Genomic DNA, 24309 nt, shown 5'->3' with positions numbered 1-24309 from the left:
GACATCTATTGTTATACCCGGTAGTATTATCTTATGAAATAATGGGCACCGACTTTAGATTCGAATTTGAAGAGCATTTATTGATCTGTGTTAAACGTGGCATGTCACGTGGAAAAAATTAACATGTATGCTTAATAAAATTTACACGGTGGTTTAAAACTACTATTATATGTCTGCTGTTTTAGAAATTCAAAAGATTTTTAAGCTATATGGCGTTGATTTGAACTTGCCTGTAAGTAAACATTATGCCACCCATGAAACCCTCTAATGTAAGATAAGAAAATGAAGGGCTGCGTGCAAACATTTGTGTCAACATAGATATTTCTTCGATTGTAATTTTCCTGACACATGATCTTTTTACGAGCTTTTTCGCAAGATGTCGCAGATCTTTCAATAACCAGTGTCAATGTCCTGTACACAGAGCGGATCCTGTGGAAACACTAATGTCGAATGGGGCGGAGAGAGGTTTACTTCCCATGAGTCTTCATTCTTTGAAGTGTCCATAGCAAGCTTTATCGACGAGGAATAGTGTGATGGCTTCTCGTAAAGACGGTGTTCTTGTAATATATCTTTGCAAATGTCTTTATGATCATCTTTATCTTCATCCAAACAAGTTACTGAGCAATGCGTTACAGAAATACAGTCAATTTTGAATTCTCGTGTGTTTTCCAGTGCGACTTTGACAAGATTTTGAACAATAGAACACTGCACTGCAGTTCCTGCAAACTCGGCTTGCACTTTTCGATCTACAGTGAGCACTGATTGGCGATGAATTTTCGCAGTATTCTGCAATGTTTTCTGCTCTTCCTTTCTCCAATCAGCTTTTTGATATTCGTGAGAGCAAATATTTTGCTTGTGAAATTCTTTGCAAGTTTTTAAATCACAATTTCTTCCACAAAACGAGCAGCAATCTAACGAAGCGCTGCTTTTTCATCTTCTGTATTGCTCTTTCTTTCATATAATTCAATTTCTCTCCCTAATTCCTTTTGTATACTATTATATTTTCGGTCTTGTCAGATTAAACCATTTTTTTCTCTATATTTACAATCGGACCAATTCATCGAAAGAAAACTGAAAATAAGATTCAATAGATTGTACAGTTCATTGAAAAAATATTTCATGCCAGTCAATGAGGAAACGGGGGATGGTCTTAGATAAGCAACAGTTTATTACATTTTTTAGAGTTATCGCTCTTTGGTTCTAAGAGTACTATCCACCAACCCCACCCCTTACCTTTGAAATAAAATTGAACCCTGTTCAGGACATATAAATATTTACTAAGGACTTCCTTTTGATCACTGATGAAAAAAAAAATCACAACAGAAAGTATTGACTGCACTAAAAACCCGCCCTCTTTTCATAATAATGTTTTTCGTCAATTCAATCTGATGACAAAGACCCCGGCTGTTTCCCTAACTTGTTTCGTCAGTTTCTCTATCTGTGTGACATACAAAAGATTTTATGAATTTGAATTCAGTTAGTTTCAAATTTGGAAAAGTAGGTTGAAAAATTAGTTACGAAAAATCACCTACATGTAATTCTAGATGCAATAGGTTGAACTGAATTTTATAGCTGTTAATCTTACTTAATTGAAATTAACCGGGGTTACTTATCGGAAGTATAGAAAAGCATGATACTATAATGATGTATTTCACATTTTGACAAGCCAATTTCATCCATAATTCATATGTAAATTTGATATAAAACGGTTCTTGTACAATGTGGAATTTTAGCTTCTTGTGTATTATTTTAAAGTATTTGTCAAAAAAAATGTCGGACTTTAACGTGCAACCCTTTTTCAACTCCAGTCACCTTGTGTCAAAAATATTTTAGTGCAATGTGTAAATACATGTATTGTACGTAAGAAAACCAATACAGTCTAAAAATGGCCACGACTATCGAGCCCTTAAAAGTAATATGGATAAAAAAGATATTGAGGCAACTAAACAATTTTCACAGTGAAGCAATTAAAAGACTATAAAAAATATTTTTTTGTTTTCGTAAATCGACATTTTTTATACGTACATGTATTGTTTCCTCATTGTACACTCCTCGAACATTATTGCCCGATTTTAGAGATTTCTGAACACAATCAGTAGTAATAGTGTACTAGTAATAGTGAAGAAATGAGTGTGATTTTGTATTTTAGATTGTTTGCCAAGAATTCTTGTTTCCAATGAATTATATTAAATTATCATAAATACACATGTATTAATGATTGGTTTAAGATTACATAAGTATGAGGCATGAAATCTCAGTTGCACAGGTTTTCTTTATAAATCGTATTTGTTCCCGTTGGGGAATTGTTTTATATGATATTCAATTTGATTTTTCAAAAATGCATTTAAAAAATTAACCTTCCAATTTCAATGCTGCAATAATTGTTCTCTTGCATATTTCGAAATGAATGAATACAGTCTTTATATAATACCTTACATTTAAGATTCTATACATTTATTTCTTAAGAGAATTCTTGCTTGTTCAAAGCTATGCTCAGTGTTTAATTAGTTAAACGTTAAGAAAACTTTTTGTATTATTCTAATAAAATTTGAGGTCACAGATGTATACTACCAGTAAGGTCATACAAAGAGAAAAAGGTCATCTCTTCTACAAAATCTGAACTATTCTAATGTACATGTACCTGGATCACTATAAAAAATTCTTTATGAATTTGGAATTAACATTGATACTTACTGTATAAATTAGCCGTAAGTTAGAATAGAACATTAAAATCACATTTGTGATGGTAATGTCACTTAGCTATTTTAGATCTGATATACAAAGACAACGGGAATAGACAACATGACTTTAATCTAACTGCAAAGGAAGAAGAAAAAAATACATTATCAAAAGACCTAATAAAACACAATTTTTATAAAATGTACTATTTCACCATGATATTGACAGTTAATTAGTATCCATTGCAAAGTACAGTTCTACAATCAATTAAAAAACCACTTTCAATGAAATAGGTCCTTTCGGAATATTCTTATAAACATCATTTGAAAATCAAGGTTCGTGGACAGCGTCGATAAGAACATTCCAAAAATTAGTCTCTTCTTTGGCATCTCGTGGAAAATCGGCAAACACAGTTTGATCTCGTACCTGCGCGATTTTGTAAGGCAAATCTGCCAAAGGAATATCTCCAAGAAATATGAATATTGTGCAGTTTCGTTTACGCACTACTGTCTCCTCGTACCTTGCCATATGGAATTCATACATACACCAATCCGATTTGATGAAATGGGAGGATACAATAAAAATAATCTTTCTGCTATGACGAATGGCGCCAATTATGTTATCAGATATATCCGAACCAGGAACGAAGTCCTTGTCGTGAAGACAAACTTTGAGTCCTGCTTCTCCCTCAAGTCGTTTGACGACCTCTTTTATGGCAAAACACCTGTTTCCTTCAGCGTAAGACACAAAGGCGTCATACTTGAAAATATTTTCGTCACCCACACGTTCGTAGCCCCTTTTGAACATTTCTCGTTTAGCCAAATAAACGAAATATCGAATTTTCCATTTATGTCTATAAATGACGAAAATGCAAATAAGCAACAAAACGAAAGTGGTCAAAATAATTATTATGACCAACACATACCATTCAGTTTTTCTACATTTTACTTCAAGATTATGTATGATGACGTCTATTTGAGCAAATCCAGAGTTTAAAGGGTACCCATTGTCATCTGAACAGTTATATAGCTGATTATTTACAAATGTTACGGAATGGGAGTTCTTTTTCTTCTGAAACCATTTCAAGAAAGATAATGAGCGACAAGAACATTCTAATGGATTGTTTTCTAGACTTATCACAAGTGAATTCGAGGGTATCAGATCTATCTGCGATGTAAAGTTTTCGTCAAAAAATCTTATAAAATTATTTGAAAGATCTAAGAAACTTAGATTATACATGTGCTGTATATCAAAATCGACGGCATTTATGGCGTTGGTGCTTAGGTTCAGAGCTTCTAAATTGACAAGCCCATGGAATATTTTTCTAGGAAGGACATCTAGCTGATTGTTCGCAATACTTATATTTTGAAGATTTGTTAAACGTCGGAATATGTCACCGTTCTGATCATTCCGAATTGGATACACTAAATAATTTCTATCAAGAAGCAAAGTTTCCAGTCCTGTCAATTCTCTAAAGAAAGATTTTGAAACATCGGAGCAGAGGTTTTCCGAAAGATCAAGATAGAGCATACTTGTGGCGTTACACACGGGGCCTATCCATTTGGTTAACCTGTTTCCACGCAGATTAAGTTTATTTAAGTTATTATACTTCAAATGCATGAATGGAATGGTGTCTCCAACTGTAGAATATTCGAAATTTATTGAGGACAGGTACGGTGGCAATATAGTTATCATTTCTACATGATCGCACCACTTATCTTCAACTGGTAGTAAAGTCCGAGGTTGTTTTCGGCCTGACTGTGATAGCCAATTTAAGTCAACATCATATATACAATCACACTTAATAGATACACGATAATCATAACAAACATAGTATTGGTTACGATATGGTGCTTTAAGATGTTTATTCTGATAACTTATATCCAATTCCTTCAAGCCGATAAGCTGGGAGACATTAAGAAATATGTAGCGTCCTAGAGAAAGTCTATTTCCATTCAAAGACAGCTTTCTGAGCGTCACAGGAAAATCTCCACCAATTTGATCATCGGCATAGTCTATCTTATTGTCATCCAGATACAATTCCTCTAAGGTGGTTTTGCGAAGAGATTGAAAAAACTTTCCGATGGCGAATGTCGACCTTCCAATTGCACAGTATATCCGATTTGCTTTGAATATCTTGATTGATGATCCTATAAGAGCATCTGACACATTCTTGAAACCACAAAACGTTAACAAATTATTATCCGATACATCCAAGTACGTGAGATTTCGAAGAAGTAAGAATGTATTATTATGTATGTTTGTTATTGAACAATTTCTTACAACAAGATATTTTAGATTTGTAAGGTATTGGAAGTATGTTTCAGTGAGCCCATATAAACTCAAATTGCAATGACCACGGGATAAATTCAATTGCGACAAATTCCGAAGCGTTGAAAATTCTTGACCAAAATTATATGTTGGTAATCCATCAATTTCTAGTACTCGTAGAGAAATTAAATCTTGTAACGCGGTTCCTGGGTACAGGTTATTTGTGTTTGAGGAGTTGCAAGAGTTGTTCTGCATCTCCAAGTGCCACAAAGCTTTTAAATCTCCGAATACGCCTTTGTAGAAAGTAATGTCGTCTACTGACAGGAGATTAAAACTAATGTTCAAAATTTGAAGAGAGTATAACCCACTAAAAGTGGATTTAAGAAAAATTTTGATTTTGTTACGGGAAAGATCAAGAACTTGCAGGCCAGCAGGAAGGGATCCAGGGACTGGAGTTTGCTCCATCTCGTTGAAGCTAAGATTCACAATCTGCACAATTGATGTAAATTTTGGCGATTCTTTCAATTCAAGATGTGAACAGTCAGCCATAACTGTTCCATTTGCAATAGTACAAGAACAATTAGAGTATACCGGACCAGCCACACAAATAGAGCTAGACACCATCTGAGCCTCGTTAATTAGCCAGATAATAACAACGACGTGAAGAAATTTTTTCACCTCCATTCGGCAATTTCTATTTCCATCCAACGAGGAGTAGTTGGGTTTTACCACTGAAAAAAAATTAGTGTAGAAAACGTATTATATGATGAGAGAGAGAGAGAGAGAGAGAGAGAGAGAGAGAGAGAGAGAGTTGCAGTATCGTTATTCCATTATATCATTGTTTCACAAAAATTGTCAATTTACTTTTAAAAAGATGATTGGATCAAACATGAATTTCTACTTACGTTTCTTACGTCTAATATCTAAAAACAAAATCAAAGATGCATTATACTTAAATTTTGTCAATGGCAACAACAAAACTGTACGAATTTGCATACCTATTTTATATTATGGCAGGTTTCAATTCAGTTCAAACAGGAAGAAATACGTACCCACCGATGCATTATATGTATTTAAAGTTAATGTATTTATTAAAAAAAATTAATAATAGAAAGGAAATATTGTTCAAACGCTATGAATAAGTTTAAACTCTACAAGATAGATAGAAAGATATGTAATGGATAAATAACGAGATAGTGTTGAATAGTTTAGAGAAAACATTCTCTCCGAGGGCCGAAGGACCGAGGAGGGGATGTTTTCTCTAAACTATTCAACACTATCTCGTTATTTATCTTACTTAAAAACAATCCCCCCACTGGACCTCAAAGAAGCAATGATCCATTCATATATCCAACTGAGCTGTAATACAAAAGCACCTACAATTATGCGCACTGAAGTGGTAAAAATGTTCGTTTGAATGGAATATTCTAAACTTTGTATCGAACGTTAATTGTTACATGAGACACGCCCATTTCTTTTATAACGAGGAAAACAGTATTCGTAACAATGCTTTCGGAACCGCGCTCATCTTCTAAACAACACAAGCAGGGCTGCGGACCGAAATGTGAACACAAGCTGAATCCCGATATTTTCTCCGTTTATGTTTTTCACGCCCCGTGCATATCCCACAGGCACGTAGCATCGTTTTTGAAAGTGGGGGGGGGCCAGACTCATCCAAAAAATCTTGACAAGCAAAAAAAAAAAAAAAGGAAATAGGACTTTCCAAAAATCTTCAAAATCCTAATCCGTGGGGGGGGGGGGGGGGGGGGGGGCATAGTATATAGCTTCAATTTCAATCCTAATTTCCTTATTTTCATATCAATTTTTTCCATCCTACAAAAAAGTGGGGGGGGGGGGGGGCAACTCCATGATAATTCAATTTTTTATACGTAAATTTAAAAATTTAGTTGCTGTGAGAAAAAGAGGGGGGAGCCAGGCCCCCCTGCCCCCCCCCCCCCCCCTGATGCTACGTGCCTGTCCCAGTCCCCTCAACAAGCTGCTAACACAGCAATAAATGTAGAAGGTCGAAGAAGACGAAGAACCTAGCTTACCCCACTTAAACATGTGCATATATGTTGTAAAAAAAAACCATTTCCTTTATTTGTAACAGGAAGTTCAAAACACAAATTTGTTACTAAAATATTTTTATTTTGAACAATATCACTGTTTCTGAACATAGTTGGAAAGAATGAAAGAAAGAAAAGAAAGTTTGTGTTTTTGTGTATAATGTACGTGTGTGAAATTCCTGCTTGTGTTGTTTAGAAGAGGGGCGGTTCCGAAAGCATTGTGACGAATACTATTTTCCTCGTTTCAAAAGAAATGGGTGTGTCTTATGTAACAATTGACGTTCGATACACAGTCTAGAATATTCCATTCAAACGAACATTTTACCACTTCAATGCGCTTCATTGTTGTAGCTCATTTATAATTCCAACAGTACTATACACAATAGTCTTACCAAACACACCTTTTATTCATGGACGAGTGAACATGTGCGCATGTTAAAGAAAACCATTCCGTTGTACTAAGCAGACATAGATTTAGTTGATAAATTTTTTAACGCAAAGTATAGAAGCCCACAGTTCCAGGAAAGGCACGGATACCGTTTGAATGATATTTTAGACTTCCAAGGAGAAAGGAAAAATCAGAATTTTGACGTAAATTAACAGACGATGCAGTCTGTTATGAAAAAAATTGATAGGAGTCTTACGAAGTCATAGTGCGACAATATTCCTTTTATTGTTAAAACTAATGATTAGGAGCGTTATGGTTCAAGGCTCAACGAGGAAGTCTAAAAGTGTTTATGGAAGTGATTTAATATGTGATCACAAGTCTATTAAAATTAAGAAAAGGAAATACATGTATTTCTGCTGAAATTTCATTCGTGGCTTATCGGATGTACATGTATGGATGACTAGATTCTGTGTTATGAATTTGGATTTATGTTGAAATACACGTTTTCAACATTTTGTCATTTTTGTTTGTTTTATGCACTGTTGGATATTTGAATATCCAACTGATGGGCGGTTGGATATTAAAAATATCGAACTGCCCATCAGTTGGATATTTATATATCCAACAACTGCTGGTTGAATAGTGAAAATAAACGTTGACTAAATACAATGGGTGACGTCATAGAAGTTTTTTAAGACATCATAAGGTCCTTCAAACCTTTCGAAAAACACTGACCTCAAAATCCACTCCTATTCCCTAAAATTGTCTTGCATCCCCTGTGTAGTACCTCATTGTATCTTTCACTGACTCTACCCTTACTGACCATCACTGTATCCCACTATATGCCACTGTACAGTCCTACTAACTTCCACTGTACCCTACTCAACAGCTCTGTACAGGGCACTGACCATCACTGGACGCCGCTGTACAGGACACCGACTAGCTCTATCGCCCCTCTACGCCATTGTTCTTTTAATTTAAAAATAAAAGCTTTCTAAATATTTAAAGTAAGAAAATTTCTCCAATATTCATTTTTTCAGTTCTATTGTACCCACTGTACCTTTATTTATTTTTACTGACCAGCACTGTATCCCAATTCAATGTACAGTCCTACTGACTTCCACTGTCCCCTACTCAACAGCTCTGTACAGGGCATTGACCAGCCCTGTACCCCTAAGTACGCCACTGTAAGGTCCTACTGGTTTTCACTGTACCCCATTGAACAGTCCTGCTGATTTCCACTGTACAGAGACTGACCAACACTGTACGCCACTGACCAGCACTGTACATCACTGTACTCTACTGTACCATTAATTTGAAGAAATATTTTTTTCTAAATATTTAAAGTATGTTGTTTTCATCGATATTCATTTTTACCAGGATGTATGCTGCATTTACATAGAAAAGAATACAACATGTCGTGAAAAATTAATCTAATATGTTTTATTTATGAATTTTTATTGATATGGAATCTTAAGATCACAAAATAATTATATGCTCTTTAAGATACTTTCCCTAGAAGATAATTTTTATATTTTAAATCCGATTTATAAAAAGTTGCATACATATTATATAAACGTTTATGTACCTTTATTCTGTAAACTGTTGGTCATCGCATTAATACACCTCCCTCACCAGCTTTTATACATGTTGATGGCAAGCTCTAATTTAAATTGAACGGGCTGTTAATTTCCTGTATTTTGTCAATCAAATCGATTTGAATTGAGGTTTTACAAATTGAGAGAAAAATCCATTTTGACTTATGCTGTAGTAAGTAAAAAGCCTAAATTCATATTATACATTCATTTTGGTATTAAGGATTCTATTTCAATTTTTATCATATAAATAATCATTTAAATTAACCGATAAATTTCGTTTTCACTACCTACTGGTATCAGTCATGCTGTTTAAGAATAGGAAATATAGTATTCAATCTTTATAATATTTTAGAAACGTCTTTCTAAACATTGTTTAAACAAAATTTTAATGCATATCTTTCGTGAGCGTACATGTACATGTTTTCACGTATTATATGCATAATGATAGGCACATTTTGCGGATATGCAGTACCACGTTGTCAAGGACGTAAGCCACTTATACAGATACGCTGCTTAGTAAAACGCAAAATACAACCAAGTAAAGTTCTGACGTACGTCCCGAAACTAGATTAAAGTTAAGTCTTAAGCTTACAGTGGATTCTGGTCAGTGTGTAAGTACAGTGGGATACAGTGGGGTATAGTAGTTCTGGCAAGTAGATGTACAGTGGATTTACAATAGCGTACAGTGATTATACGGTAGATGTCAGACGATATCAGTCAATTTTCTGCAAAATTCTGCATCACATATTAACTCTAGTAGTATATTTATATTTAACAATGCCAAATAAACTTTATAGAATAAAATTGTTTTAATAAAATTACTTTTTTATAGAGTTTAGTAAGGGACTATATTTTGTGGCGGAATGTTTTCAAGAAGGAAATGAACCACTTTCATAACTCACTGTAGTTTTGATTACTGTTACGTACTTTAGCTTCCTAATTTTCAGCGCAGACCAAACTTCTAGATAGTTTGAGTATTACGATATATTCATGATGTTCTGAAAACATAATTAAACAATATTTTAATATTTCTATCATTATATTTTGGCATATTTCATAGAAGTTAAGAAAAAATTAACTCCAATTTTGGCCTTAAATTAGCTTACTAGTGTTTCATGTTATATCTTACATTTTTGAGATGTGACCCCTATTTGTTTTACTTTTAAATGTGACATTAAATGTGTGTCTTATTTGTAAGCAAAGTTTCGGAAAGATGACATCACTATAATTTTTTTTATTTGCATTATAATTTGATTACTCCAAAATTTTTAAACATCTGTTGTTGCGTTCATTATGTACAGGCATTTGAAGTCACCAGTAAAGCAAGAATTTTTAAACTTTGACTTAGATTTTACTTTTATAGTCACTACATGTGTTCAACTTCATACTTTATTAAAATCATAACTAAATAATAGTTCAAACTATAAATATTTGCTTGATTTCTTCAAATTAACAATTTCAATGTCAAATTTTAGCAAAAGATTTCAGGAAAATTGTCATTTCTAATTGGGCCCCTATATTTCCAAAAATGGTACGTGACATGGGTTACAAATAAAAAAATAACATTTTAGGACCCCATCTTTATGTCCAAGTGGTTTTCGGATGATTGATATTACTATTATTTCAGGTGCGAACCTCCTTAAAATGTAATATTTTTTTTTATGTTGCACATATTATGTATAACTACGCGGCGCAGCCAATATCGTTTTTTGGTAATGCTACTAGACACGCCTAATTTGTGTCACTCATTTTTTATAAAGTTATTGGGTTTTAGGGTTCAAAATTGATTCGTAATGTTATCACAGACAAGGGTGGTTGGAAATTCAAATATTAAGAAAAAGGTTCGAAATCAAGAAAGGTTGTATTAGGCTATTGAGAGAGAGAGAGAGAGAGAGAGAGAGAGAGAGAGAGAGAGAGAGAGAGAGAGAGAGAGAGAGAGAGAGACTGTAACACTTTTTGACTATATTGAGTTGGTTTTGGAACTGGCGATGGTGATGCTGTAATGAGATTTTACCGTGCTAATGCCTTTCTGACTCAGGACCTGAAATTTTAGGACTATAGATAATCCATGAGAGAGAGAGAGAGAGAGAGAGAGAGAGAGAGAGAGAGACGGAGAGAGATATATATATATTATATCATAGAGAAAGGGGTCTTTTTCCTGATTAAAAACAATGTTACTATATCACGACAGCATACATAATAGGAAATAATAAAAAAGAGAAAGAGTTAAAAGTCATTTAAATTTAAACCATACTTCTTTTGATTTCAGCAAATGCTGAGATAGAGAGAGGAGGTTATATTTTATTAATATTTAATATCCGACTTGATTTTAATCAAAACGCATCTAAAATGATTAATACAAAATAATTCTGTTTATTCATATTGTTATATTTAAGATCAAAGATAAGGACATTACGTAATATCTTACATGTAGATAAGGTGTCAGACTGAAAATTTACAAGATAGATACCATTGCGACATTTACAACTTTTGATCTACTGAAAGTATGTATACTTTATACGGATACTGCCTCGCTGATCTTCATGTGAAGTAAAACTTCAAAGAAATTTTGAAGTCCTGGTCAGTTATCTTCTCTACTTTTAATCAAAGTACTGAAGTACTGAAATGGCTCTTTTGGTGTGTCTTTATGCATATTGTGTAGTAAAGACTGAAAATAGCTCTCTCTGTGTGTGTGTCTCTCTCTCTCTCTCTCTCTCTCTCTCTCTCTCTCTCTCTCATACTTTTAATGTCGGCAAAGCGTCAGAGAGCGACCGAATTTTGTAAGCGGCTATAAACAAAAAATATGTCTGTCTAGTAGAAATTAGAAAGTTCAACAGATGCTTCCTTGAATTTTGCAACAAGCATTATATATTCAATCCCCATTTCTTCATCGCGCAGCAAAGTAGTTCATGGCAATTCATGCGCATTGTATGTGTCCAAAATGCATAGTATTGGTTTTAAAACAAGTTATTAATAAGAAAACTAAAAATGATAGACAATTCATTCGAAATTAAAGAAGAAAAGAAACAAAATGCCAACACTTTTGACAAATCGTGGCTCTTTGTGTAACTATTTGGTATAGCGGAAGCTATACTTTGACGCTGTTTGGTTTTTTGTTTACTTTAGAAGTTGTGCTATTTATAGTAACATTGGCGATTTGCCTGCCTATAGCCAGGACTCTGCTTTCAGCAGAGCCCGGCTAAAATTAAATACAGTTTTAAAGGTATAGTCTGATAGAATAAGTGTAGATGGTGAATGTCTGGGGGGTTTTGGGGGGTAATTTTTGTCGTTTTCTCTCTGTCATTTATCAAAAAGTAGTAAATTGGTTAACATTCTTATCATGAATAAACTTTTTGTGTACCAGTATTATCTATGATACTCTATTTCATTTTCCAATTATATTTTATGATATATGTTTATATTAACACCAGTAAAAGCAAATTACGTCCTTCGAAATTTCATTTGCATTTAGTTTTGTTACATATTGGTTGATTATTACTTCTTGTTCCTTATGTATAAGGACATCTTTTTTTGAATCTAAAAATGTTAAATGACATTAAACCACTGTATGCTTTATGCATTTTACTTTTGTGTTGCCAATTGGATTGCGAAAGTTTTAAAACTATTCGTAAAATGATTTTTATCACAGTATACAATTTATATAGACCTGCAACTTAAACGTTTAAAGAAACAGTATGGCGCATCTTATCAAAAAACCGACTTGAAAAAAAATTCCAATCTTGTTCGGTATTTTTGTACTACTCATGAATGTATAAACTTTCAGAAAATTACAAAGTTCTCCTTGAAATAAATCTAATTATATATTAAAATTAATAATTACGTATAACCTATCACATATTTACATCGCAATGTGTTAGGGGTTCAGCCTTCTATACTATTATGCATTCGTGTTTACTGTAAACAAAACACATGCAGGGCTCGCGAATATTCTCCTGGACATGTTTGTTGATAAAAAAAAAATGTCTTTTCTTCTTCTCCCAGGTAATAATTGTTAATTTTCTTTAAAATAGCAACAATTATTATTTAGTAAGCAATGTATTTTTCGTGTTTATCATAGGAGTTGCTACAATCTAGATTCATTTTTGTAAATGAGGCCCCTTGAGGGGTTATTTGACATATTTATATCTGTTCATTTTAAAAAAAATTTAAAGAAAATTGACAAGAAAGGGAAGAAAATTAAACTTTATTATAACTGACATTGTAAATGAAGGAAACAATAATAGAATTCATACAAACATTTTCAAAACCGAAACACGGAAATTTGAATGCCATTAAATTGTGTAAAGTTATCGTCAGAATTCAAGAAACAAACAAAAAGTTCGTCGTAAGTGATGTGAGATGAAAAACTGGTAATATATGCATGTGGACAGTAAAGTTAATAGATTAGGTTTAAAATATCAGATATATATTGAACAATAAAAATGTTCTCTGTATATAATATTGAGAGATATGTGTAGCAAACATGTGCGTGTCTGCTGTCTCGACCCAAGAGTATTATATGATAGCGTATATTTTTCAGATTGTTCTGTCTGTTCTGTAAAATATTACCAATAATGAAACCACATCATTAGCTTTTATGCTGATATGATGGACGACAATGACCGAAAAATATTTTCATGTAATTGATATTGTTCATTGTTAAGATCAATAATAATACATATTAGAAAAGTATTTATTGGTATGTATATCAGGTTAAAAAGTAACTACATGTAATTTGTTTGCAGAGAGTGAACAAACTATAGGTTTTATTCAGATTTTTCAAAAAGAAGATTGTATTGTCACAAAAGAAGAATAATCCGTTGACAGAGAGAAGGACAGAAAAAAGCTTTTAAAAAATTTATGTAGAAGCAGTATAATTATTCAAGCAATACCAACATAATTAAAAAATAAAATGAGGTTGGACAGACTGTGAGGTTAACAGTCCTGTAGGTTTTTACCATATCATAACTACGCATCGAATTATTCAAGCTACAATTGAATCCAAAACCGTCTCACACACATTAACAACACGTATTTACAATATAAATTTAAAGCATTACTAATCGGAAACATCATTTTCCACAGTTTTACAATTTCTGATATCTTGCAAGAGAAAAAACTCGGCTTTAGTCCTTTACATCAAAGCAGTATACATAACTGGCTTTGTCCACTCGTAAACCAACTGTCTCGTCATTGAAGAAATGTATGCAAGGTAACAAAATGGCGATGAACTTCCCAGGAACTACGTCACTCCACCGGAAGTGTGGTGAAGGGTCATCATTTGGGAGGTAGAAACTGGCGTATATCTCTCGCCGTTCCGAATCCTTGAAAAAAGAAAAAAATTATTTAACTTTAAATTATTCAGCAATACAATACTTTCATCATAGAAAATAGTAAGAGCGAATGATGATGGAAAAAAAATTCCAAGATTTTTTAGAGTCACCTCAGTTTTACTTCATTTAAACCGACAAAATAGAAAGATGATGTTTGAAATGTTGTTATTTGGAGCTTTTTGGAAAATGATAACACCAAGTTCAATTCAAATAAGTACGTTTTACTAGAGTTGATAAATAAATAAAAATCAACTACGCTCCTCCGCATACTAGCTATTTAGTATCATTAGTATCTCCTGGATTAATATTTGTTAATTATTTTTTATTATTTTCTTTTTGAACTGAAGCTATATCTAATATGTGCTATGAGTTCACTTTGTAAATTTTGGAAAGATATTACTAATGGACAAATAAAAGATTTTACAACTTAACAGTATAATCCGTGTTGTGGTTAGTGTTTGTTTTTCTTGTGTTTCAAACATGATCAGTGTAGAAATGAACTTTTTTGATAGAAGACTTGATAACAATGAGTCTATTTATCTCAGCTTTTGAAAAAAGCCTGTCAGCACCAATATCGAAAAGTTGTTTGTCCCTATACATACAACTCAACAAGAAATAATCAGACTGAGTATAAAAATAATCAGCAAACCTGTAAATAAACATTATGGCGTCCTCTGTACTTGTGAAACCTTCTGATGTAGGAAAGAAAAACTAATGGTTGCGTACATATGTTTGAAGCAAATAGAGACTTTTCCTCCACAGGTATTTCCCTGATGCGGATTATAAGAGTGTGGTTTGGAAACTTGTGACTGGTTTTCATCATAGCTGCAAGACGTGATTGCTCTGATCGTTCTATTATCAAACCTAGATTTGCACCATCTTCAATATAACACGGGCTTCTTCCATGGGGCATTATGGCATGGAATGGTGAGTATTCTACAAAAGTTTCAAACGTACTAAAAGAAGATGAGTTTTCCGGTTTTCCAGATGTACTTTCTTGTTGTGACTGTCCCTGCAAAAAAGTGCAGGATTTTTGATGGACTGTTTTATGAATATCCCGGCAATCTATTGAACAATACATAACTGTCTTGCAGTAAGGACAAGGTATCTCAATCGACTTCTTATGACACTGACGACAATAAGCACGTTGAAAAAGACGCATCTGTTCCGCTGTAGCGTGTTGATTCCCGTCGTTTGGGTTATTTCCTTGGTGTTCCTCAGGTGTGACAAGACCAAGAATGGAGCATTGTGCGCTGTTAAGTGTCTCCCTAATTTTTGGTGGGATTTTATTTGATCTACAAAATGTTTTGTGCCAGACCAGGTCTAGTTTCTTACAAGGCTCGGAACAATAATACACAGATTTACAGACCGAGCAAGTGAGAGATGTCTTCTTATTTCTGCAATAAGCACATATAGGTAACAAATCCCCGGCCCTTCTTTCATTTTCTCTCATACTGTTCCCTTGTCCCTTTTTTAAACAACTAACTTTATGATTTTTCCAGTCCGCTTTCTGACACTCGACAGAACAATATTTCTGTTTTTTACATCTCTGGCAAAGTTTCAATTCGCCACCAATTTTACATTTTGAACACCTTTCCAAATCTGTGATGACTGGGGTCGTTTCATCTTTGCTAGAGTTGTCTTCCGTAGACACCACTTGAAAGGAAGGCCTTTCTTTGTTTGCAATCATTTCACAGTTATTTTTGTGTCCCCGACTCCAATCTTGTTTCTGACACTCCTTAGAGCAATAAGAGACATCCTTACACCCGCTACACCTTTTTAGTTGGTTTGTTTTCATACTGCAGAACCCGCACACAGCATCGGTTGAGGTAAATTCTGTTGGAAATAGATCACAAGGGTACATAGTTTTCCAGGATTATAAAAATATCTTTTTACATGTAATGGACATATTATACCAATTTACTAGTTAAGGTCTTCCGTTTCCAACGGAAGACCTTATAGTTTTCGTACGATTTCTTATTAAGGTCTTCCGTTTCCAACGGAAGACCTTATTGTTTTCGTACTGTTTCTTATTATTATTATTATTATTTTTTTCCACAAAATTTGTGCACGCGATATCTCGAAAACTATTCGGCCGATTTCGACCATTTTTTCACAGATGATTGCCAGTGGTCATAATTCTAGAAGTTTTTTGAAATTTTGAAATCGTCACTTCCGGTTCCGATTTACGGCCGATTTTGTAAGTTTTTACGACCCATTTTGTGCAGACATAAACTCAGAGACTATAAGATATATAAATATGAAATTTTCAGGATAGGTAGACCATAGTTTGAAGATGTGCAGAACGTATTTTTTTTGCGCCAGTGGCGCCATTCCTTTGAGCTCGCCTAGGCTCGAAAATTGGATACGAATTTTGCATCAAAAACTTCATACATTTTGACCTGTATCTTTTTATCAGTTAATATTTTGTTAAGACATATATAACAAAAGTGGTAGATAATCAAAAGTTCTTTCCAACAAATTTAAGAAAAAGGGGCTGGCCCCTTTATTTAGGGGCCAAAACACTTATAAACTCTAATACAAATAACTTAAAAACGATAAAGATTTCGTAATGCATTATAGAACCAAAGTTGTTGACCGTACCAATATCTATTAGAAAAAATCATTGCCACGCCCATTTATTACGTAATTAGGGATTTTTAGGGGCCAAAGTACTTAAACTTTGACGCAATATATCTAAAGAAGGATACATATTTTGTTAAGCATTGTAGAAGAGAAAATGCTTGCATGATGATTCTAATCGATTCCATTAATCAAAACACAAATTCCTGCCCCCATTAAGGATCTAGAGGGCTGACCCCTAAAATATTCAATCATTTGTATCTCAAAAATAATAAACAATTTTAAATAGGTGTAAGAACAAAAAATGTTAGTATTTGTGGGGCCTTTCGAAAGAAATCAAGAAAAAGGGGCTGGCCCCTTACATTAGGGGCCAAGACACTCGTAAAGTCTTTTTCACATACCTTAAAAACGATCAAGATTTTGTAATGCATTACAGAAACAAAGTTGTTGATCGTAACAATATCAGTTTGTAAAACTCATTTCCAAACCAATTGATGACATACTTAGGGATTTTAGGGGACTAAACTCTTAAATCTTTAATATGCAATATTTGAAAATGCAAAACACTTTGTTAAGTATTTTAAAGGATATTGACAATCGTATACGTTATCGGAATGGGAGTGTTTGAGGGAGAATTCTGAAATTCCATTGATATTTTAATCGTATCGTTTAAAAATTGAACGGAAGACCTACTCGTTACTCGTAACGAGATCGTATCTAGTTAAGGTCTTCCGTTTCCAACGGAAGACCTTATAGTTTTCGTACGATTTCTTATTATTAAGGTCTTCCGTTTCCAGCGGAAGACCTTATTGTTTTCGTACTGTTTCTTATTATTATTATTTTTTTTTTCCAAATTTTGTGCACGAGATTTCTCGAAATCTATTCGACCGATCTCAACCATTTTTTCACAGATGTTTTGGCGTGATCTAAACTTAATACATTTTTCTTAATTTTTTCGTAGTCACTTCCGGTACCGAATTATCGGCCATTTTGTAATTTTCGACGACCCATTTTGTGCAGCTATAAACTCGGAAACCATAAGAGATATGAATATGAAATTTTCAGGATAGGTAGACGATAGTTTGAAGTTGTGCAACATGTAGTTGTTTAATGCCTGTTGCGCCATTTCTTGGAGCTCGCCTGGGCACGAAAATTGGGTACGAATTTTCATTCAAAATTTTCACACGTTTTGATTTATATCTTTTTATTAGTTGATATTTTGTTAAGACATGTATAACAAAAGTGGTAGATAATCAAAAGTTCTTTCCAACGAAATCAAGAAAAAGGGGCTGGCCCCTTTATTTAGGGGCTAATACAGTCATAAACTCTATTACAAATAACTCAAAAACGATAATGATTTTGTAATGCATTATAGAAGCAAAGTTGTTGATCGTACCAATATCTATTAGAAAAAATCATTGCCACGCCCATTTATTACGTAATTAGGGATTTTTAGGGGCCAGAGTACTTAAACTTTGACGCAATATAACTAGAGAAGCAGAAATATTTTGTTAGACATCATAGAAGAGAAAATGTTTGAATTTATGATTTAAATCGATTCCACTTATCAAAACACAAATTTCCGTCCCCATTAAGGATTTAGAGGTCTGGCCCCTAAAATATTCAAACATTTGTATTTCAAAAATGAAGAACAATTTTAAATAGATATCAGAACAAAAAATGTTAGAATTTATGAGACCTTTCGATTCAATTTAAGAAAAAGGGGCTGGCCCCTTAAATTAGGGGCCAAGACACTCGTAAACTCTATAACAAATAGCTTAAAAATGATAAAGATTTTGTAATGCATTATAGAAGCAAAGTTGTTGATCGTACCAATATCTATTAGAAAAAATCATTGCAACGCCCATTTATTACGTAATTAGGGATTTTTAGGGGCCAAAGTACTTAAACTTTGACGCAATATATCAAGAGAAGTAGACATATTTTGTTAGACATCATAGAGAAGAAAATGTTTGCATCAATGATTTAAATCGATTCCACTTATCAAAACACTAATGTCTGTCCGCATTAGGGAACTACAGGGCTGGCCCCTAAAATATTCAAACATTTGTATCTCAAACATGAACAACAATTTAAGATAGGTGCAAGAGCAAAAATGTTTGTATTCTTAAGACCTTTTCAAAGAAATCAAGAAAAAGGGGCTGACCCCTTTCATCAGGGGCCAAGAGACTCGTAAATTCTATTACAAATAACTTAAAAACGATAAAGATATTGGTATCAATTATAGAAGCAAAGTTGTTGATAATACCAATATCTATCAGAAAAAATCATTGCCACGCCCCTTTATTACGCAATAAGGGATTTTTAGGGGCCAAAGTACATAAACGTTGACGCAATATATCTAGAAAAGGAGACATATTTTGTTAGACATCATAGAAGAGAAAATGTTTGCATTTATGATTTTAATCGATTCCACTTATCACAACACCAATGTCTGTCCCCATTAGGGATCTACAGGTCTGGCCCCTAAAATATTCAAACATTTGTATCTCAAAAATGAACAACAATTTAAGATGGGTGTAAGAGCACAAAATGTCTGTATTCTTAAGACCTTTTCACAGAAATCAAGAAAAAGGGGCTAGCCCCTTTAATTAGGGGCCAAGAGACTCGTAATTTCTATTACAAATAACTTAAAAACAACTCTTACAAATACCTTAAAAACGATTAGGATTTTGTAAACCATTATAGAAGTAAAGTTATTGATTGTAACAATTTTAGTTTGTAAAACCCATTGCCACACCCACTGATGACGTCATTAGGGATATTAGGGGACTAAAATCTTAAATCTTTAATGTGCTGTATGTGATAAAGCAAAACTCTTTGTTAAGCATTTGAAAGGATATTGACAATCGTATACATTATCTGAAAAGGAGGGGTTGAGTGGAAATTCTGAAATTTCTTTGATATTTTAATGGAATCGTTTAAAAAATTGAACGGAAGACCTACTCGTTACTCGTAACGAGATCGTATCTAGTTATTATTATTATTATTTTTTTCCACAAATTTTGTGCACGAGATTTCTCGAAAACTATTCGACCGATTTCGACCATTTTTTCAGAGAAGATGAGTCTTGATGTAAACTTCATACGTTTTTGAGAATTTTTCTGTCGGCACTTCCGGTACCGATTTATCGGCCATTTTGTACATTTTTACGACCTACTTTGTGCAGAGCTGATCTCAGAAACTATCAGAGATATGACTATGAAATTTTCAGGATAGGTAGTCTATAGTCTGAAGTTGTGCACTATTATTTTGTTTTACGCCAGTGGCGCCATTTTTTGGAGCTCGCCTAGGCACGAAAATTGGGTACGAATTTTCATTCAATTCTTCATACGTTTTCATCTTTATCTTTTTATCAGTTGATATTTTGTTAATACATATATAATAAAAATAGTAGATCATTAAACGTTCTTTCCAACAAAATCAAGAAAAAGGGGCTGGCCCCTTAAATTAGGGGCCAAGACACTCGTAAACTCTATTGCAAATAACTTAAAAACAATCAAAATTTTGTAATGCAATATAGAAGCAAAGTTGTTGATTGTAGCAATATTTATCAGGTAAAATCATTTTCACACCCATTTATGACGTAATTAGGGATTTTAAGGGGCCAAAGTACTTAAACTTTGATGCAATATATCTAGAGAAGGAGACATATTTTGTTAGGCAATGTAGAAAAGAAAATGTTTGAATTGATGATTCTAATCAATTCCACTAATCAAAACTCCAAAGTCTGTCCCCATTAAGGATCTATAGGGCTGGCCCCTAAAATATTCAATCATTTGTATCTCAAAAATGAACAACAATTTTAGATGGGTGTAAGAACAAAAAATGTTAGTATTCGTGAGAACTTTCGATTGAACTCAAGAAAAAGGGGCTGGCATCTTAAATGAGGAGCCAAGACACTCGTAAACTATATTACAGATAACTTGAAAACAAGCAAGATTTTAAATATCTTTGGTACTTAGCCTTTTTTACAAAATTGATACCAGCGAGATTTTAGTCACTGTAAGTGATTGAGACACAAACTTTTATAAATGATAGACAATCGATTGAAGATATATTTAACGGGTTTTCTTTTGTCAACCGTCACTTCCGGTACTCACCAGAAGAGTTCAAACAATTCATTTTTTTCACAAGTTTAACTGATTATCTTTGGTGTTTCATCTGCTATGATTAACAGTAGTGTACACTAAACATATGTATAAAAAACCCTAGCTTTTATTTTCATAAACCTCTTTTGTTCGTTCGTTTTCGGTCTCGAGACAAAAAACCTAGATTCACCAAGATCGCAGATTTGGCAGAGAATATCGATATTTCATCGTATCATATGAAAACAAAATCGGACGGAAGACCTACTCGTTACTCGTAACGAGATCTAGTTATTATTATTATTATTATTTTTTTCCACAAATTTTGTGCACGCGATTTCTCGAAAACTATTGGACCGATTTCCACCATTTTTTCACAGAAGATGAGACTTGATGTTAACTTCATACGTTTTTGAGAATTTTCCTGTCGGCACTTCCGGTACCGATTTATCGGCCATTTTGTCCATTTTCACGACCTATTTTGTGCAGAGCTGATCTCAGAAACTATCAGAGATATGACTATGAAATTTTCAGGATAGGTAGTCTATAGTTTGAAGTTGTGCACTATTATGTTGTTTTACGCCAGTGGCGCCATTTCTTGGAGCTCGCCTGGGCTCGAAAATTGAGTACGAATTTTCATTCAAAATTTTCATACGTTTTCATCTGTATCTTTTTATCAGTTGATATTTTGTTAAGACATATATAACAAAAGTAGTAGATTATTAAACGTTCTTTCCAACAAAATCAAGAAAAAGGGGCTGGCCCCTTCAATTAGGGGCCAAGACACTCGTAAACTCTATTACAAATAACTTAAAAACGATCAAAATTTTTTAATACAATATAGAAGCAAAGTTGTTGATTGTAGCAATATTTATCAGGTAAAATCATTTTCACACCCATTTATGACGTAATTAGGGATTTTAAGGGGCCAAAGTACTTAAACTTCGATGCAATATATCTAGAGAAGGAGACATATTTTGTTAGGCAATGTAGAAAAGAAAATGTTTGCATTGATGATTCTAATCGATTCCACTAATCAAAACTCTAAAGTCTGTCCCCATTAAGGATCTAGAGGGCTAGCCCCTAAAATACTCAATCATTTGTATGTCAAAAATGAACAACAATTTTAGATGGGTGTAAGAACAAAAAATGTTAGTATTCGTGAGACCTTTCGATTGAACTCAAGAAAAAGGGACTGGCTCCTTAAATGAGGGGCCAAGACACTCGTAATCTATATTACAGATAACTTAAAAACAATCAAGATTTCAAATATCTTTGGTACCTAGCCTTTTTACAAAATTGATACCAGCGAGATTTTAGTCACTGTAAGTGATTGAGACACAAACTTTTATAAATGATAGACAATCGATTGAAGATATATTTAACGCGTTTTCTTTTGTCAACCGTCACTTCCGGTACTCACCAGAAGAGTTCAAACAATTCATTTTTTTTCACAAGTTTAACTGATTATCTTTAGTGTTTCATCTTCCATGATTAACAGTGGTGTACACTAAACAAATGTATAAAAAAAAACTAGCTTTTATTTTCATAAACCTCTTTTGTTCGTTCGTTTTCGGTCTCGAGACAAAAAACCTAGATTCACCAAGATCGCAGATTTGGCAGAGAATATCGATATTTCATCATATCATATAAAAACAAAATCGGACGGAAGACCTACTCGTTACTCGTAACGAGATCTAGTTTTGTTAAACAAATTGCTACAATCTTTTAATGGATTGATTTTGTTGTTATATTACATTTGAGAGTAAGAGACTACATAACATTAAAATATTTTTGCAGCTTTACTACATAGAAATCTAATCTTAATCGCGATTTTACTTTCAAAAACTAGCAGAAATTTTATACGAAATCGGTTTGAGAATATAAAAGTGGAAATTGAAAATACACTAAAGACATCTATATTTCTACTGATGTTCAAATCATATGTCATGACTTTATACGTATCAAATCAACACAACTACAACAACAGCCCTGCTATGATATGCATGTATTTACCAGAGTATGTGGTTTCTTCCTTGCACTGTTCTCTGTGCCCCTCTCTCCAGTGTCCTCTCTGACAGTCCCTGGAGCAGTAGTACACCTCCTTACATCGACTACATCTCAGTAAATTTGTGGACCATTGGCCGCAAAAGCTACATCCGCCAGTAACATTCATATCTGCGTTCATGTCTGAATTAACGACTGCTTTCGTCTTTTATATTGATTTTTAAAAGATTGAATTTTACCTTACGAAAGTCCAAACTATCCACAAAAGTTTAGTTTGTTAATTCAAAACCATATGTTAAACACTACATAAACACGCTTATGATGAGACATAGAATACTATCGTTATCATCGACTTCGACCTGGCAAGACTTTGTACTCTATTCAAAGAAAAACAAAGCGAAAGTAGGTTTCAGAAATTGGAATTGATCTTTGGTCTAAACGTACAGGGTGGTTCATGATATATGTTATACATGATGATATTAAGCGCACGCGCGTGAATTTACACATGAAATTGATTCAATGCATAATATGTTGAAATATATTTTTTTGTACATTTTTGTATATTCTGTGTCCAAAATCTGGTCTAAATAAGGATTACAGATAAAATACTAATACTTAGAAAAAATATTTGGGAAGCACTCCCCTCCCACTATTCAACTTTCCCGTTTCATTTATTAATATAGACATACACTGTACATTTGTAGAACACAATCTGTTCATTGTTTACTGATTTGGGTATAAAGTTTACTTCAAATCTGTCCTGGTATAAAAATGTATCATATTAGTTGTTAAATATATTTATTTTACTCTTACATATATCAAAATAAACTTATCCACACATTAACCTGTCGGGTTTTTTTTTCTTTAAATATCTGTACAATTTTTTTTTTAAAATGGCGGTCAGCTGCATATAATCCCCCACCCTTACAAATATCTTAGTGTAATGATCTTATTGATTGCGGAGTCCGATATTAAATAGTCTTAAACACACATACACCAGATAATATCACATATAACTATATGTGGTGGACTAGATCGGATTCCGCAATTAATAAGATCATGAGATATGAAAAGTAAGATTTATTAGATGTTTTTTATGAAAAATTACCGCTAGGTGTAGTCCTCTAACAAATATCCAAATTCTTACACTTACGTTCAGTGTATATATCCCCTTATGTTTGCACTGGAAATCAGCGACGTTCAAACTTCTATTAATACAATTTGCTAACCCATGCGCCATTAGCACGAATATAGACATAATAGCGAGTTTTTTTA

General features: G+C 33.5%; 2 protein-coding genes across 2 annotated transcripts; both read right to left on the bottom strand.

The window, feature by feature from the left end:
• Positions 1–2813: 2813 nt before the first annotated feature.
• On the bottom strand, positions 2814–5946 carry LOC128191248 (toll-like receptor 4). The gene is made up of 2 exons (XM_052863338.1): positions 5856–5946; positions 2814–5681 (listed from the first exon to the last, which is right to left on the bottom strand). Exons 1-2 carry the CDS (start codon positions 5944–5946, stop codon positions 3010–3012), a joined length of 2763 nt encoding a protein of 920 aa, XP_052719298.1. The 3' UTR covers positions 2814–3009.
• A 7244-nt stretch (positions 5947–13190) lies between these two features.
• On the bottom strand, positions 13191–23455 carry LOC128192646 (uncharacterized). Its single transcript, XM_052865507.1, has 3 exons — positions 23044–23455; positions 14985–16171; positions 13191–14326 (listed from the first exon to the last, which is right to left on the bottom strand). The coding sequence occupies exons 1-3, from the start codon at positions 23213–23215 to the stop codon at positions 14129–14131; spliced, it is 1557 nt and encodes a 518-aa protein (XP_052721467.1). The 5' UTR covers positions 23216–23455; the 3' UTR covers positions 13191–14128.
• Positions 23456–24309: the final 854 nt, after the last annotated feature.

This window comes from Crassostrea angulata, chromosome 7 (genome assembly GCF_025612915.1).
Source record: "Crassostrea angulata isolate pt1a10 chromosome 7, ASM2561291v2, whole genome shotgun sequence".
Lineage (NCBI taxonomy): Eukaryota > Metazoa > Mollusca > Bivalvia > Ostreida > Ostreidae > Magallana > Magallana angulata.
The sequence above is the reverse complement of the archived record's forward strand: the minus strand, read 5'-3'. Positions and strand labels throughout refer to the sequence as shown.

Coding starts and splice junctions, on each gene's coding strand:
- LOC128191248 (XM_052863338.1), bottom strand. CDS start 5,946: ATGCAAATTCGTACAGTTTTGTTGTTGCCATTGACAAAATTTAAGTAT. Junction 5,682..5,855: donor AGATATTAGACGTAAGAAAC/GTAAGTAGAAAT, acceptor ATTTTTTTTCAG/TGGTAAAACCCAACTACTCC.
- LOC128192646 (XM_052865507.1), bottom strand. CDS start 23,215: ATGAACGCAGATATGAATGTTACTGGCGGATGTAGCTTTTGCGGCCAA. Junction 16,172..23,043: donor GGAAGAAACCACATACTCTG/GTAAATACATGC, acceptor TATTTCCAACAG/AATTTACCTCAACCGATGCT. Junction 14,327..14,984: donor GCCATAATGTTTATTTACAG/GTTTGCTGATTA, acceptor TCTTTTTTCAAG/GATTCGGAACGGCGAGAGAT.